Source organism: Scyliorhinus canicula, chromosome 19 (assembly GCF_902713615.1).
Source record: "Scyliorhinus canicula chromosome 19, sScyCan1.1, whole genome shotgun sequence".
In the NCBI taxonomy this organism is placed as follows: Eukaryota; Metazoa; Chordata; class Chondrichthyes; order Carcharhiniformes; family Scyliorhinidae; genus Scyliorhinus; species Scyliorhinus canicula.
In genome coordinates this window covers 60,458,182-60,476,186 of record NC_052164.1, presented here as the reverse complement: position 1 = coordinate 60,476,186, position 18,005 = coordinate 60,458,182, and the positions used below count along the sequence as shown (strand labels likewise).

At 47.5% G+C, this 18,005-nt stretch overlaps 1 protein-coding gene across 4 annotated transcripts in view; it reads left to right on the top strand.

The window, feature by feature from the left end:
• Positions 1-18,005, top strand: part of LOC119954558 (CMP-N-acetylneuraminate-beta-galactosamide-alpha-2,3-sialyltransferase 4-like) — a 131,759-nt gene that overhangs the window by 21,088 nt on the left and 92,666 nt on the right. For 2 of the 4 annotated variants that reach the window (XM_038779895.1, XM_038779891.1), the window contains exon 1: positions 15,103-15,172. The exons of the other annotated variants lie outside the window; for them this stretch is intronic. In XM_038779895.1, the coding sequence (XP_038635823.1) occupies positions 15,133-15,172 (40 nt within the window). In that variant the 5' untranslated portion in view covers positions 15,103-15,132. Of the gene's footprint in view, positions 1-15,102; positions 15,173-18,005 lie in introns of those variants that run through there. 4 annotated transcript variants of the gene reach the window in all.

Here is an 18,005-nt window from a genome sequence, read left to right as displayed (position 1 = left end):
TCTTTAACCTGTGTGTTGGTGCGCGAGGAGCTGCAGTAACCTTCCTGTTTTTTTTCGGTCATTTTTGTAAAAAGGGCGGCAACTAAAGAGCTTTTCTCGAAGAAGACGCCATCATTACTGAGAAATATTTTAGAATGTTGTGCTGCTAGCTCGTGAGCCTGACAAATCTTAACTGCTTGTTTCAAAGACAGCTCTGATTCCCTCAGCGACCGTTCCCTCAGCTTATTTTCATTCAGACCAAACACAATTTTGTCCCAATTCATGGAAGATTCCACTGCAGAAAAGTTACGAGTTTTGGCTTTTAACATTAAATCAGTGATGAAATGATCTACATACTCTTCTGTAATTGTGATCTAAACTCATAGCGGTCAGAAATTTCATTACTTCTGGGGTGCAAATGCATCAAATCTTCAAATTACTTTGTTAAAATTTTTACTATCTTCATCATTTGCAAATTTAAACGTATTAAACACAGCAATTGCTTTGGGCCCTGCCGCTGTTAGGAGCATCGCTACTTTACATGAATCTGATTGATCTCCCAAATTTACTGCAGTAAGAAATAAGCTAAATTGCGATTTAAACACACACCAGTTGCTGTCCACATAACCATGAAATCTGAGACTCTTTGCTGGCTTCAACGACGCCATATTGTTAATTCTTGCAGTCTGCAAAATCTTCTAATCTTTCTGGACCTTGTGGCAGGCTTGTTTTTTTTCTCAGTGTTTAATACGATCCAACTCTGGTACCATGTCCTTGTCGGATCGCCTGATTTATATTACAAGAACACTTGTAACTAAAGCAATAAACAATTTATTAACATTAACTGTGGGTCAACTACAAACAAAAGAACAGATGAATAATATTCTGATCATGCATAAGCAACCTCTCTCTTCCAGCTCTCCAGTCAGTCTGAGGTCACCTGATTCTAACATTCATTCTATACTAATGAGACTCCTAATGGTCAGTTGGTGAATTACAACACAGCCATGATGTCACCATACACCCCACATGTGACTCCATGGAAAATCCAGGAGAAGGGCCTCAAAGCCCACCACAAACAGCATTTGTTGTGGTCACTGGATCCTCATTTGGGTGGGAGAGATTGTGGGGATATTCTTTTTTTAGAGCAAGGGGTGGGTGCTCTAAAGTCACTGACAGGGACAGGGCTGCCATGTCAAGTCAATGTCAGTGGCTGCATTGCTGTTTGGAGTGTGGCGACTTGCCAAACGGAAGGTGGTGTGATGTTCAATCCTGATCATCCACTGGGATCCTTCTTCACCCAAGAGAGCAGCTGTGGCCTCTAACTTTACTGTCTCTATCAGCAGTCAATCATCAATGGGAATACAGGTACCCCCCCCCCCCCCAGGCTCCCTATCCAAATATGGCTCAGAAGAAGAAACAGTCATAGGCAGCACCTGAGGCCCACGACCATGGGTCCACAGAGGGGCATCCACTTTTACCAGAACTTGATACACACCATTACTGATGAAGTGAAGGGATGGGTCACCCAGTCCGGAGGTCATAGACAAATTTGAGTGAAATGGACACTGTCTGTGACATGTAAGCAAGCTGTTGTGGGCAGCAGATGCTCAAGGCTGCCCTGCGGGGCGTGAGTGAGGAGGTTTGGTCAACCTTCATATGCAGGATGACCATGCAATTTCAGGGGACTGGTGGATCAAGGGTTGCATGACCTTTCTGACTGCCTCTCCAATGCCTCACAGATTAAAGCTGAATATTGGGATCTAGCCAGTCCAGATCGCCATACGCCTGGTGATTGCTGTTGAGGCAGATAGATGGTGCGGAGCACGCCAGGGCCAGCCCAGGCTTGACCCAACACCACAGAAATTTATCCCCGAACATCAGGAGGCTGTTGGTGAGGCTCAAGCGCCGCCCACCCATCAGGCCAAGGAAGGGGTCATAATCAGTGCTACTGTAGTCCATGTGTTTACAGGAAGTGTTGGTCTTTCAATAAGCTGTTGGGCAACATGTGCCGACGAAGACTCTGGCTGCACAGGGAAACAGTGCAGCACCTGTGCCAGGTTCACGCAGAACTGACAGCAAGAGGAGGAGGAGGACACCCACTCCCGGTGCCTGTCAAATTCACGGCTGCCCTGAACAGTTTTGCCACTGCTCTTCCAAGGGCTTGAGGGTGACCTGTGTGGTATATCACAGACTTCAGCCACGATGTGCCGGATGCCCTGTATGCCCAATCTGGACCAGTCCCATCAGGGTGCCCAGGCAGCAGGTTTCTCTGCCATTGCCCGGATAACCCAAGTCAAGGGGACGATCGATGACACGCATGTCACCCTAAGAGCACCAACTCGATAGGAGGTGCCCTTCATAAACAGGAAGGGGATCCACTCCTTTAACATCCTGTCAGTATGTGAACGCCAAGCTTTTTTTTCATATACAGGATGTGGGTGTCGTTTATTAGGCCAACATTTATTGCCCATCCCTGGTTGCCCTTCAGAAGGTGGTGGTGAGCTGCCTTCTTAAACCGCTGCAGTCCTTGAGGTGTAGGTACACCAACTGTGCTATTAGGAAGGATTTTACCACAGCGACAGTGAAGGAATGACGATATAGAACATAGAACATAGAACAGTACAGCACAGAACAGGCCCTTCGGCCCTCGATGTTGTGCCGAACAATGATCACCCCACTTAAACCCACGTAACCCGTATACCCGTAACCCAACAATCCCCCCATTAACCTTACACTACGGGCAATTTAGCATGGCCAATCCACCTAACCCGCACATCTTTGGACTGTGGGAGGAAACCGGAGCACCCGGAGGAAACCCACGCGCACACGGGGAGGACGTGCAGACTCCACACAGACAGTGACCCAGCCGGGAATCGAACCTGGGACTCTGGAGCTGTGAAGCATTGATGCTAACCACCATGCTACCGTGAGGCCCCTAATATGTTTCCCAGTCAGGCTGGTGGGTGACTTGGAGGGGAAGATCCTGGTGGTGAGGTTCCCAGGTATCTGACGCTCTTCTCCATCTGGATGGTAGTGGTTGTGGGTTTGGAAGGTGCTTGTCTAAGGAGCCTTGGTGAGTCACTGCAGTGCATCTTGTAGATGGTACACATAGCTGCCACTGTTTGTCAGTCGTGGAGGGTTTGAATGTTTGTGGAAGGGAAACCAATCAAAGTGAGCTGCTTTGTCCTGGACAGCGTCGAGCTTCTTGAGTGTTCTTGGAGCTGCACTCATCCAGGCAAGTGGAGAGTGTTCCATTACACCTGGACGTGTGCCTTGTAGATTGTGGACAGGCTTTGGAAGGGTCAGAAAGAGAGTTACTTACCATAGTTTTCCCCCTGATTCCAATTGACTGAAGTTTACCTAGGGCTCCTTGATGCCATACTCGGTTGAATGCTGCCTTAATGTCAAGGTCAATTTCTCTCACCTCACCTCTGGCATTCAGCTCTTTTGACCATGTTTGAACCAAAGCTGTAATGTGGTCAGGAGCTGAATGACATTGGCAGAACACAAACTGCATACCCGCGAGCAGGTTATTGCTGAGTAAGTTCTGCTTGACAGCACTGTTGATGACTCCTTCCATCATTATGCTGATGATGGAGAGTAGAGTGATAGGGCATAATTGCTGTATTCTATTTGTCCCCTTTCTTGTGTATAGGACACGCCTGGGCAATTTTCCATATTGCCAGGTTGATACCAGTGTTGTAGCTGTACTGGAGCAGCTTTGTTCAGGGTGCAGCAAGTCCTGGAGCAGAAGTCTTCAGTACTGGTACCAGAATATTGTCAAGGCCTTTGCGGTATCCAGTGCCTTCACCCGTTGTTTGATATCACGCGGAGTGAATTGTATCAGCTGAAGACTGACATCTGTGATGCAGGGACCTCTGGAGGAGACCGAGATGGATCATCCACTTGGCACTTCTGGCTGAAGATTGCGGCAAATGCTTCAGCCTTGTCTTTTGCACAGATGTGCTGGGCACCTCCATTATTGAGGATGGGGATATTTGTGGACCATTCTCCTCCAGTGAGTTGTTTAATTGTCCACCACTATTCATGGCTGGTGTGGCAGGACTGCAGAGCTTAGATCTGATGCATTTATTGTGGAATCGCTTAACTCTGTCTATTGCTTTCTGCTTATGCTGTTTGGCATACAATAATAATAATAATAATAATAGCTTATTGTCACAAGTAGGCTTCAATGAAGTTACTGTGAAAAGCCCCCTGTCGCCACATTCCGGTGCCTGTTCTGGGAGGCCAGTTTGGGAATTGAACCCGCGCTGCTGGCCTTGTTCTGCATTACAAGCCAGCTGTTTAGCCCACTGTGCTAAACCAGCCCCTGTAGTCCTGTTCTGTAGCTTCACCAAGTTGACACCTCATTTCTCGGTATGCCTTGCTGCCCTCCTGCACTCTTAATTGAACCAGGGTTGATTCCCTGGCTTGGTGGTAATGTTAGAGTGGGGGATATTCTGGACCATGAAGTTGCAGATTGTGGTTGAGTACAATTCTGCTGCTGCTGATGTCCCACAGTGCCTCATGGATGCCCAATCTTGAGTTGCTAGATTGATTCAAAATCTATCCCATGTAGCACTTTGGTAGTGCCACACAACACAATGGAAGCTATCCTCAATGTGAAGATGGATTTTTCTCTCCACAAGAATTGTGCTGTGGTAACTTTTATAGATACTGTCAGGGACAGAGACATCTGCAGCAGGCATGTAGGTGAGGATGAGGTTAAGTATGTTTTTCCATCTTGTTGTTTCCTTCACCACCTGCTGCAGTCCCAGTCAGCGCCGGCTCTAGGGTTGCTGGCGCCCCGGGCAAGCTGAACTTCGGCGCCCTTGGGGGGGGGGGGGGGGGGGGGGGGGGGGGGCCGATGGGGGGCGGGGCCGAGGGGGGGTGGGGCGGGGCCGAGGGGGGGGCGAGGCAAGGGGGGGGGCGAGGGGGGGCGGGGCCGAGGCGGGGCGGGGCCGGGGAGGGGCGGGGGGGCGAGGCCGAGGAGGGGCGGGGGGGCGAGGCCGAGGGGGGGTGGACCCTAGGGGGGCGGACCCGAGGGGGGGGCGGGGGGGGCGGACCCGAAGGGGGGACTGACCCGAGGGCGCGGGGGGGCGGACCCGAGGGGGGGGGCGGACGCGGGGGCGGACGCGGGGGGCGGACCCGAAGGGGGGGGCGGACCCGAGGGCGGGGCGGGAGGGCGGACCCGAGAGGGGGGCGGACACGCGGGGGGGCGGACGCGTGGGGGCGGACCCGGGGGTGGGGCGGGGCGGGGGGGCGGACCCGAGGGCGGGGCGGGGGGGGCGGACCGAGCCGGGGGGCCGCCCTGGGGGCGGGCGGCCACCGCGCATGCGCTGGTTGGCACCGGCCCAACTGCGCATGCGCGGGACCCGAGTCTCTGGCGCCCCCGAGCACATGGCGCCCCGGGCAGTCGCCCGAGTTGCCGGTGCCTTGAGCCGGCCCTGGTCCCAGTCTAGCAGCTAGTCCTTTAGGACACGGCCAGCCTGGTCTGTGGTTGTACTATCAAGACACTCTTGGTGATAGACATTGAAGACCCCCACCCAGAGCATAATCCTCCACCTTTCCACCCTCAGTGCTTCTTCCAAATGGTGTTCAACATGGAAGAGTACTGATTCATCAGCTGAAGGTGGATGGTATTTGGTAATGGGCAAGAGGTTTCCTTGCCCATGTTTAACCTGAAGCCATGAGACATCATGGAGTCCAGAGTCGATATTGAGGACTCCAAGGGCAACTCCCTCCTGACTGTATACCTCAGTGCTCTCACCTCAGCTGGGTCTGTCTTGTGAGACAGGACATACCCAGAAATGGTGATTGTGGTGGCTGTGAGATTGTCTGTAAGGTGTGCTGTGAGCATGACTATGTCAGGCTGTTGCTTGACTAGTCTGTGAGACAGCCCTCCCAACTTTGGCACAAGCTCCCAGATGTTAATAAGGAAGACTTTGCAGGGCCTGCAGGGCTGGGTTTGTCGTTGTTGTTTCCGGTGCCTGGTTCGATGCTGGGTTGTCTGTCCGGTTTCATCTCTTTTTCGTGTTTTTGTAGAGGTTGTTTATAACTGAGTGGCTTGCTCGGCCATTTCAGAGGGCACTTGACAGTCAACCACATTGCTGTAGATCTGGAGTCACATATAGGCCAGACCAGGTACGGATGGAAGATTTACTCTTCTATGATCTATGAAAATGCTTTATTCCTATGCTATCCGTAACTTCTTTGAATAACTTCAACAAAGTGGATCTCTGATCTGATTGAATTTCGTTTGGTAGCCCGTGTCTAGTAAAACATTGGATTAACTCCTCTCCAACCCTCTTAGCTTTAATGTTTCTTAATTTCATCCGGAAATCTAGAAGATGCATCCATTATGGTTAACAGATGCTGATTCCTACCTTTGTTTTATGCAGGATCCAACACAATAAATTAAGACCCTAGTAAACGATCCCTCGAGTGCTAGGAATGGGTACTAAAAGTACTGTTTTGATAACCGCTTCGGGTCTCCCTATTACCTGACAACTGTGACTTGTATCGCAAAATTCAAGGACATCTTTATCCAGTCTAGACCAATACAAATGTATGTTTGCTTGCATTTTCCTTGCTCCTAAATGATCCCCTACTGGAACCTCAGGCACCACCTGAAAAATCTCCTTTCTATAAACCACCGGTAATACCACTTCATAAAGTCTGCCCATTTCTCATCAGCTTGAATATGTAAAGATTTCAATTTTCCCATTACTACATAATTTTGAATGTAAAAACACTCTGATGTACATTTATGCTTTGCATGCACGCTTTCCGATACAATTGTTTTATCTCTGACTCTTTCTGCTGTAATTCAATCTACTTTCTTGAACTAAAGATATCCGCATCATCCACCACTTCACCATTTTTCACCAGACTGTAACTTTACCTTACATAGTGGACACTACGGGCGCGATTCTCCGCCCCCCACGATGGGTCGGAGAATAGCGGGAGGGCCTTCCCGACATTTTTCCCGACCTCCAGCTATTCTCCCCCCCCCCCCCCCCCCCCCCCCCCCCCCCCACGGCCGCCCCCGACACGAATCGCTGCTCGCCGTTTTTTTATGGCGAGCAGCGATTCTCCCCGAGCTGATGGCCCGATTTCCCAGGCCTTTACGGCCGTTTTCACGAACGGCAACACACCTGCTATCACAGTTCGTGAAAATGGCCGCAAAGTGCCGTTCTGGGGAACCATGGCACCGATTGGCACGGCCGCACCACGGCCGTGCCAAGGGTGGCATGGGCCCGCGATCGGTGGGCACCGATCGCGGGCAGCGGGTCCGTACCCCGCGCACTCTTTGTTCCTCCGCCGCCCTGCAGGATCAGTCCGTGGGGCGGCTGAGGGGCATGATGGACCGCGCATGCGCGGGTTTGATGCATATGCGCGATGACATCATCTGCGCTTGCGCGGGTTGGACCCGTCCAATCCGCGCATGCGCGGCTGGCGTCATCGTGCGCGTCAGCCGCCATGAGTCTTGGTGGCCGGGCTTAGCGAACGTTCGCTAAACCCGCGATGCGTTCTTCACAGGGCCGCGATGCTAGCCCCGACCGGAGGGGTGAATCGGGTCCCGGGAGGGGGCGCGGAGGCTGCCGTGAAACACGGCCGGTTTCACGGCAGCCTTCACGACTCTCCGCATTTGCGGAGAATCGCGCCCTACGCCTCTCACCAATAATTCCACATATTATCACCATTTCTGGCAACATGCCTTCCAAACTACATGGCTGGGATCCTCCCTTCTGGGGACTAAGTCCCCACGCGAGTGGAAAAACCGGTGGCAACGGCTCCGGCATCAACAGCCCCCCAAGGTGAGGAATTCTCACCTTTCTAGGGGGCTAGGCGGACGCCGGAAGGGTTGACACCGCTCCAGCCAGCGCCGAAGGGACGAAGCGAGTTCGCGCATGCGCGGACCGGCCGGCCTGTTCTCCCACATGCGCGGGGGGTGTGGGGGGGGGGCGGGGGGTTCTCTTCTCCACTCTGGCCCCCGGGCAATACACCGGAGCCTACAGGGGCCCACGCAGAAGGAAGAAGTGTCTCCATGGAACAAAAGCCCGCCTGCAGATCGTGGGCCAGGCCACCGTGGGGCCTCCCCTGGGGCGGATCCCCCATGCACCCCCGAGGACCACCCATGCACACTCAACTGCCAGGTCCCGCCGGTGCGTGAGTTGAGTGTTTCACACCGGCGGGACTGGCCAAAAATGGACGGCCACTCAGCCCATCGGGCCCGGAGAATCGCCAGGGGGTCGCTGTCAACGGCCGTACCTCCCCCATCCGTAAAACGGCAGCCAGCATTGGGCACAGGGCGAGATTCGCGCCTCCCACCAGGGGTTCTCCGACCCAGCGGAGGGTCGGTGAATCCTGCCCATCTCTATATCACTCACCATTAAAGACTGACTTGCTCCTGTATCCCTTAAGATCTTAATTTCCTTACCTACTCCACCTTGTACATATGAGTAAACCTTACCCCAGCAAATAAAATCCTCAAAATGTTCCGGCACCTGCTCATCAACCTTCCTCTGAAGAGGCTGTACACTCTGTTACACTTCTTCTACTGGAACAATGCTTTTTCTTCCCACTTCAATAAACTTCACTGGCTTCTCTTGCTTTACTCTGTCCTCCCTGTACTTTTCTTAAGCCACCAACACTGTGAGTTTACATGTCCAACTTTATTGCAATGAAAATTCAGGCAGCACGGCAGCACAGTGGTTAGCGCAGTTGCTTCACAGTGTCTGCGTAGGTTTCGTCAGGGTACTCCAGTTTCCTCCCACAGTCCAAAGATTGGCATGAATTGGCCATGATAAATTGCCCTTAGTGTCCAAAAAGGTTGGTGGGGTTACGAGGTTACTGGGATAGGGTGTGTGGTGATATGCATCACTGTAGATACACAAGGGGTTAATATAAGTACACGAAGACTAGATAGACACTAGAGGGAGCACCAGAGACATGACACACAGACACTCAAACAATAGGTCAGTAAGATAGGACACGATCAATGGGCATTCACAATACACACAGAGATGACACTACCACAGGGGGCCATTCCACCAACCCATATATAAAGGACACAGCACACATGATCTTCCTTTTTCCAGTGGAGACACTCAGTGAGTACAGACACAGGGTTGATTCAACATCACACCCACCACGTGGATTGTACCAGACTGGTTCGTCAGTCTGAGTAGCTATAGAAGGATTAATGGTAGTGGCGAATCCGAGTAGGAGAACTGTAAATAGTTTAATAAACGTGTTGAAGTTATCTCCACATCTGAACCTTCCTTTGTCAGAGTGAACATCAAGGAAGCAGCTTATGCTACGCCAAGAGCATAACAAGACAGGGTGGAGGTATGGGCTTGGGTAGAATGTTCTTTCCAAGGCCGGTGCAGACTCGATGGGGCAAATGGCCTCCTTCTGCACTGTAAATTCTATGAATAGGTAGCAAAAAACACTTAGGTGCTCTTATCTATCTTCCATTGCCACGGGTTTCCTTTTTAACCTGAAGCAAAGTCTCCTTAACATCACCAGCTAAACCTTCTTTGCCTGCACTACATGTGACTTTTTAATTTCCCCCGCTTCTATCCTTCAGAGATTGAATTTGATGTTGAAAACCAGACTTTTGTTTGTGAACTAATGCAAATTCATCTACCATTTCTGCTGCCAGGCTAGCAGTTTTAATGTGTTGCTCTTCCACATGAGTTCCCATTATTGCCAGAGGTGATACACTAAAATCTTCCAAAATCATTGTTTCCAGAACAACGTCATACATTTGGTTTATGTTTACTGCTTTTATCCACCCATTAGAATTATTTTGTTACATTCTTTCAAATTCTGTAGATGCCTGACTTGGTCTTTCCTTAGATTTTTAAACCTTTGTCCGTGGGCTTCTGGCACTAGTTCATGTACTCCTGAAATATTTTTACCACCTCATCATAATCCCCAGATACCTCCTCTGATAGTGATGCAAACACTTCACTAGTTAACCTACCAACTTTGTGTGAACTAATGCTACCCACATGATTATTGGCAAATTCAACTGTCTCGCCACTTTCTCAAATGAGATGAAAAAGACTTCCACATTTTTCTCATCAAAGCTTGGCAATGATTAATATGTTTAAATATATTCCAACTAAATTTGAACTATGGAGTACTTCTTCCTCTAGACCTTCCTCAGTATCTGCCTTTAATGCCAACATTTTCTATTGATGTTCTCTTTGCAGTTCCTGTTTCCAAAGTTCAAATTATCTCTCCTTTTCCTTTGCTTCTGGCATTTCCAATCTTTTTCCTCATCCCATTCTTCCTTTGCTGAACTTTCCAGTTCTACATCAAACTTCCTTCTTTCCGTTTCCTTTTGAAAAGCCCTCCCTTTTTCCTTTTCTAACCTCTCTCTTTCCTTTTCTGCTATTTCTAATTTCTTTAGTTCTATTTCTTTCTGCTTTTCTTACTCCTGCATTTCTAATTATTTCATTTGCAATTGAATTCTAGCTAATTCTAATGATTCAGGCTGTGTCTGCCAAATTTAAATTCTGAGCTATTATTTGTATCATCTTTGCCTTCCTCATGCCATTTAGATAAGGCTAACAGAAACAATTTTTAACAAAACTAAATGAATTGTTTTAGTCACTCTTTGCTATCCACCCTGAGTAACCTCTTTTACACCCAGAAAACCTTTGCAATTGAAAGGGCCATCTCCAATCATTACCTTTTAAACTTCAAAACCTTAACGAAAGCAACCATTCCACACACACTTGAAGTGCAATAACTCCTGTGGTGAATGAATAACACTGTATATCACCGTGTCCCTGTGGGCTCCATCTGTGAGCCGTTGCGCGGCTCTGCCCACAAAGGAAGATGAGGAGCATGTACAGGGCTCCGCCCTTAGCTGCGCCCATGGCTCCGCTCCACCCACACCCGGAAGTATAAAGTGCTGCGGTCTTGCGAGCCTGCCTTCAGTTCAGCTAGTCGCAGGCAGGCTCAGTTGTAAGTCGATTAAAGCTACAGTTTACTTCAACTCGTGTCTCTGAGTGAATTGATGGTCGCATGAACTCCAAGACAAACAAGGAATCAAACTTTAAAACCTCAGCAAAGAGCCCCAATTTTTTTTTGATCCCAGACCAGACCCCAACAGTGGCTCGGATACTGGACAGTATTTTATTTTATTTTTCTATGATAGTGAGGCAAGGATAAATTGCTCAAGGAGTGATTTCTTAAAGAAATAGGGATTTTGTACATTAAAAAATAACTTTATTACTGTATTAAAGGGCGAAATTCTCCCAAAGGGAGACAAACAGCCGACGCCGGAGTGAAACCTGGGAGAAATAGAAAATGAGGGATTGGAACTAGTGGATGGTCTGGGATGGGCTGTGGTGTTGATGAGTTGTTGAAGCTTGCGTTCCTTTCCATCTGTAAGAAACAGGAAAAGATTCTTGTTAAGGCGTCGAATGATGCGAAGGATGAAATGAAACTGGGGATAGGGACAGCTTTGAGAGAGAGTAAGGTGGTGCTGTTGGAAAGAGATGTTGAGTGTCTTCATGTGGCGGCGATTGGCATTGAGTTTGGCTTTCAGGATGCGGTGAGAGCAGCAGTTGGAAGAATGTTGTATATCCTGGAGGTACCTGTAATCCTGGAGGTTACATGCAGGGTGGAATTTAAGTTGAAATCCCAGTGGGGTAAGTCGGAGGCGAAGACAGTCACTGAGGAAGGAAATATGGCTGTGGAAGCGAGTCTTGGTAAATACCTTGTCCAACACTAAGAGAGAAATGGAAAGCAGCGAAGTAGGATAGTGAGGGAGAGACTTAGGGAAATCCTGTCGGAGAGAAGAGCAGTACTTCTTCATGGTCGGCATTCCTGGAAGAGAGGGTGCAGTGAGTTAAACACTGGATAAAAGCAAATTACTGCGGATGCTGGAATGTGAAACGAAAGGGCATTTTAACAAAAGACCCTGCTCCCATGCCCACATATGTCTGTTCTTGGCCTGCTTCAATGTTCCAGTGAAGTGCAACGCAAACTGGAGGAACAACATCTCATCTTCCGGTTAGGCACGCTACAGCCTTCCGGCCTGAACATCGAATTCAACAACTTCAGATGATCAGTCCCACCTCAACCCATTTGTTTTCATTTCATTTTAACTGTCTTTTACCATTTCTTTCTTTCCTGCGCCTTTCCTACACCTTTCTCCTCTTTGCTTCCCCATTCCCCTTCCCCCAACACCTGCAGTTCATCCTCTGTAACATGTTAGTTTCCCTGCTGTTTGACTTTTCACATCTTTTGTCCTCTCTGGGGACTGCCATTAGCACTCTTTCACCTTGGTATCTGTGGCCATTAGCACCCGGTTTCCCTGGGTTTCTGTGGCTATGACTCATCTTTCATTCTCACTCCACAGTATAAATATTTTCCACTCTCTCTGTCTGTTAGCTTTGACAAAGAGTCATCGGACTCGAAACGTTAGCTCTTTTCTCTCCCTACAGATGCTGCCAGACTTGCTGAGATTTTCCAGCATTTTCCCTTTCGTTTCAGATTCCAGCATCCGCAGTAATTTGCTTTTAACCTCTGAAGAGCCTGGTACAGTTGGAAAAGCCAGGCATGAAAACCTACGATGAAATATGGAAATATTGCATGTTCACCAAAATCTTTTGTCATCGCAGAAAGGTTTAGGTTTCATAAGCGCCACCAAGAAGGTGTTGATTGAGACCCTACTCGATCGGCTTAGACACACACATGAAACCTACTGTATCTTTTACTGGGGACAGGTTAACAAAGGGAAATGACATAGCGTCTGAAATCAGGAACTACCAAATAAGGCTCTGGCTGGAATCGATATTGGGTGTCTGCCTGACTACTCAAGTCAGAACGAAAATTCATTATCACCGGATGGAACTTTGTAGTTATACAATTGCAGTATTGATCACATTAACACAAAAGGCAAAGACCAGGCTGTGCATATGTAACTAACTTGGAGACAATAGAACTTTGCAACATGAAGAGCAATAAACATTGGCGAATAGTTGGCCCGACATGAATGTTTCAGAGGACAATGGACCTTGATTAAATCACGCTGCTATGTTTATTTCCGTTAATGGGTTTAAGTCTTGATAACATTAAAGATAACTTTGAAAGTTGCTGTATACATGGAATTAGCAGCGAAAGAAGCTCAACAGTTGAGTTCAAGCACAAGAATTCATAACATACCGGTCAAAACACAAATAGAGACACAGACTTGCACCAGCCATAGGTGTGCACAAACTGAACACTCAGCAGCAGATCATTGGTGCATAGCTGTCATGTGCATGAACTGTGGCAGAAGGGGCAACATTAAACATGCTTGTTGGAAAAGGAAGCAGGCTTTAGGTAATAGTTGTAAGAAGCAAGAGTCGAATAAATCAAATAGGAAACTGAATAAAGGAAAAAGCGCTCAGGTAGTACAAAAAGGATGTGAAAAAAAAATTGATTCACAGTCTGAAGATGAACTGTCATTAAAGGTACTAGCTACTGCTGGTGAAACAAGTCATTACTGGGTCACTTCATTAATGGACGGTCAGCCAGTCAAGATGGAAATGGACACTGGGGTAGTCGTTTTGTCGGTACCAGAAACTGTTTCTCAAAAAAAGCTCCAACAAATCGCTCTGAAACCCTCGAAGACAGTGTTAAAAACCTACACTGGTGACAGGACGTATTGATGTAAAAGTGCAATTAAACGGATAGACGGAAGATTTGTCCTTGATTATAGCCAAAGGAAATTATCGAGCACTAATGAGAAGTACTTGGCTGGAAAAGATTAAATAAATTGGGAAAAGGTAAATCTCAGAATCTTGAAGAAACATGTCATTGTCTTAAACGGTGGGCCTTAGACCATGAAGCAGAGCAAGGAGGAAATGCTTAAAGATTGGGTTAGTGCCATATGCATTCAGACCGAATGCAGAGGCAGAATTAGAATTACTGGACAAAGTAGGAGTCCTTGAACCCATTAACACAAATGATTGGGTGATGAAAAAAGATGGATTTGTACATATTTGTGGCAATTTTAAAATCACTACTAATCCTGTATTGTCTGCAGAGCAGTATCCTCTGCCCTTGAATGAGGACTTATTCTCTGGGTTGGCTATTGGCCAACACTCCAGTAAAATTGACCTCAATCAAGCATATCTTCAAATCACCATGGATCCAGATTTACAACAGTGCTTAACGATTGTGACACACAAAGGGTTATTTCGATACAACCATTTGACATCACTTCCAAACTAGCATTGTTCCAATGAACTATGGATCACATTTTAAGCAGAGTAGATGGAGTCCAGTGCGATTTAGATGACATCTTGGTTACTGGAAAGTATGAGGAAAAACATCTCCGCGACCTAGATGCCACACTCCAGAAGTTTATGGATTAAGAGTCCGAAAAGGCAACTTTTCCAATCTTCAGTCAAACACCTGGGGCATGTTATTAATATCAAGGGACTGCATAAGTCGCCTTGAAAGTAATGCCATTATCAAAACATCCTCCCTTAAAATGTCAACAAATTTCAATCTTTCTTAGATCTCCTAAATTATCACGGAAAGTTTGCCCCTAATCTAGCTACTATTCTAAAATCCTTGCACAATCTACTGTGTCAAAATAAGAAGCGGACGTGGGTGGGTCAATATGAGAAAGCATTTGAGAAAGTAGATAACACCCCTTTAACCACAGGGTAAGTTAAGAAGCACACCAGAAATGTTCCAGTATGTCAGAGGTTATAAACATGGTGCAGTGAGGAAAGACGTCAGGAGCAAACTCTGAGTTAGAGTCATATTCCACTCGAAGACTTGAGTTATCCACACATGCAGGTTGTCTCCTCTGGTGATGAGAGTAATCATTCCACCACTACTAAGAAATGTGCATTAAGGTAATTACACTGTGGTATTGTAAGGATGAAGGAGATAGTCAGAAGTCAGTTTGAGTGGCCATGAATAGATGCCAGATTTGAGGAGATGGCAGGAATGCGTCTGTCTTGCGCAAAAGTACGGAACCTGCCGCCATTAGCCCCATTACAACCATGGGAATGCCCAGAAGTGGCCTGGCAATGGGTACATGTTGATTAAGCTGGACCATTTGAAGGGCGTATGTTTTTCATTCCAGTTGATGCTCACTCAAAATGGCCTGAAGTTGTCATCATGAAGACAATGTCCGCAGAGAAAAGAATTGAAAGATTGGGTGAGCTCTTCATCAGATTCGGTTACCCTGAACAACTAGTGAGCGATAATGGGCCACAATTCATTTCGTAAGAGTTCGCACACGACTTGAAAGCAGCACGGTAGCATGGTGGTTAGCACAATTGCTTCACAGCTCCAGGGTCCCAGGTTAGATTCCCGGCTTGGTTCACTGTCTGTGCGACAAACCACTCAAACTGCCCAAGGCAAAATAAATATTCGAGGAAAAGCAGCAGGATTAGTTTGTCTGGTGGGAGAACAAGGTGAAAGGTATGTTATTTGCCAGGGTCAAGAAATTCTGGCAAGGAACCATATCACAAGGGAAAAGTGGATACCTGCCGCCATTTTAGTATAGACAGGACTGGTCTCCTACACCGTACAAAACCAAGATGATATAATACGGAGGAGACATGTGGATCTACTTTAGCTAACAAGAATCAATCTGCCAACGACAGAACCAACAGAGAGTCCAAATCAAGTTGTGTCAAGATACGACCTGACCTTTCCGCGAACCTGACACTAATCAAAGCAATTGGAGCAGCAGTACCTTAGTTGGGAACTTGACACTGAGGCAAACTCAGAACCCTACATCAACACCTATTAAAATGACCACAGAAGATGTCCAAACCAAGCTAAAGATACCAGAGGTTGCAGCAAGCATTAAAAGGAAGACACCGTGGCAGCACGGTAGCATAGTGGGCAGCACAGTAGCATTGCGTTCAGCACAATTGCTTCACAGCTCCAAAGTCCCAGGTTCAATTCCTGGCTTGGGTCACTGCCTGTGCGAAGTCTGCAAGTTCTCCCCGTGTGTGCGTGGGTTTACTCCGGGTGCTCCGGTTTCCTCCCACAGTCCAAAGATGTGCAGGTTAAAAAGAACAAAGAACAAAGAAAAGTACAGCACAGGAACAGGCTCTTTGGCCCTCCAAGCCTGCACCGACCATGCTGCCCGTCTAAACTAAAATCTTCTACACATCCGGGGTCCGTATCCCACTATTCCCATCCTATTCATGTATTTGTCAAGATGCCCCTTAAACGTCACTATCATCCCTGCTTCCACCACCTCTTCCGGCAGCAAATTCCAGGAACCCACTACCCTCTGTGAAAAAAACTTACTTCGTACGTCCCCTCTAAACTTGCCCCTCACACCTCAAACCTATGCCCCCTAGTAATTGACTCCTCTACCCTGGGAAAAAGTCTCTCACTATCCACTATGTCTATGCCCCTCACAATTTTGTAGACCTCTATCAGGTCACCTCTCAACCTCCTTCGTTCCAGTGAGAAAAAAAACAAGTTTATTCAACCGCTCCTCATAGCTAGTGTCCTCCATACCAGGCAACATTCTGGTAAATCTCTTCTGCACCCTCTCTAAAAGCTCCACATCCTTCTGGTAGTGTGGCAACCAGAATTGAACACTATACTCCAAGTGTGGCCTAACTAAGATTCTATACATCTGCAACAATGACTTGCTCATTTTTATACTCAATGCCCCAGCCAATGAAGGCAAGCCGTATGCCTTCTTGACTACCTTCTCCACCTGTGAAGCCCCTTTCAGTGACCTGTGGACCTGTACACCTAGATCTCTCTGACTGTCAATACTCTTGACGGTTCTACCATTCACTGTATATTCCCTACCTGCATTAAATCTTCCAAAATGCATTACCTCACATTTGTCTGGATTAAACTCCATCTGCCATCTCTCCGCCCAAGTCTCCAAACGATCTAAATCCTGCTGTATACTCTGACACTCTTCATCGCTATCCGCAATTCTACCAACCTTTGTGTCGTCCGCAAACTTACTAATCAGACCAGTTACAGTTTCCTCCAAATCATTTATATATACTACGAACATCAAAGGTCCTAGCACTGATCCCTGCGGAACACAGGTTAGGTGGATTGGTGATGCTAAAATTGCCCTTCGTGTCCAAAATTGCCCTTTGCGATGGGTGGGATTACTGGGTTACGGGGATAGGGTTGAGGTGTGGGCTTGGGTAGGGTGTTCTTTCCATGAGCCGGTGCAGACTCGATGAACCTGAGGATTGTTGACAACCACATCGAGAACGACGGCCTCCAAGGCGTCTGGCCGATTGAACGTTGTTGATTGATTGTTTTTGTTTATTGTGTCAAGGAACTTTGATTTACAGGTGAATGAAATGTTGTGTATTTCTAGTATTTCCTCACTCACAGCCTTGCAGTGGAACAGGGGCTCTTTAAGTGACCAAACACGACGTTATGAGCCGTTTTCAGGCAGTGTAATAGAGCAGCATGTCGTGTCGGTATCTCCTGATTAAAGCTCTTCATTTTTTTAAACATCTGAGGCCTGCAGACTTGATTTTAAAACTACCAAAGAACCCCAAAATTATCGAAAGATATATAAATGGGAAGTGGAGAAATGAGTCCTATTAGAAATAAAGAGGGTGATTTTTCATTTATTCATTCATAAGATGTGGACTTTGTTAGTGGGGCCCAGCATTTATTGCCCATTTTTAATTGACCTTGAAAAGTTGCTGTTGAGCTACCTTCTTGAACCACTGTAGTCCATGTGATGAAGGTGCATCCAGAGTGCTGTTAAGGATGGAGTTCCAGGATTGTGATCCAGCGACAATGAAGCAACGACAGTTCCCTTGGAACGCGGTATCTGAAAAAAAGCAGCACTTACAGAAACTGCTAACAGAGATAGGACAATGTAAGGAGCAGAAAACAAGTCCCACAAGCTAATGAACAGATTGTTCTAGAACCAGGGAATGAAAAGAGGAGTCCCAGGAAGACTGAAGTAAAAGCCAAAAAGAACTCTGGAATCGATCCTGGGACCCTGGCACTGTGAAGCTACATTACTAACC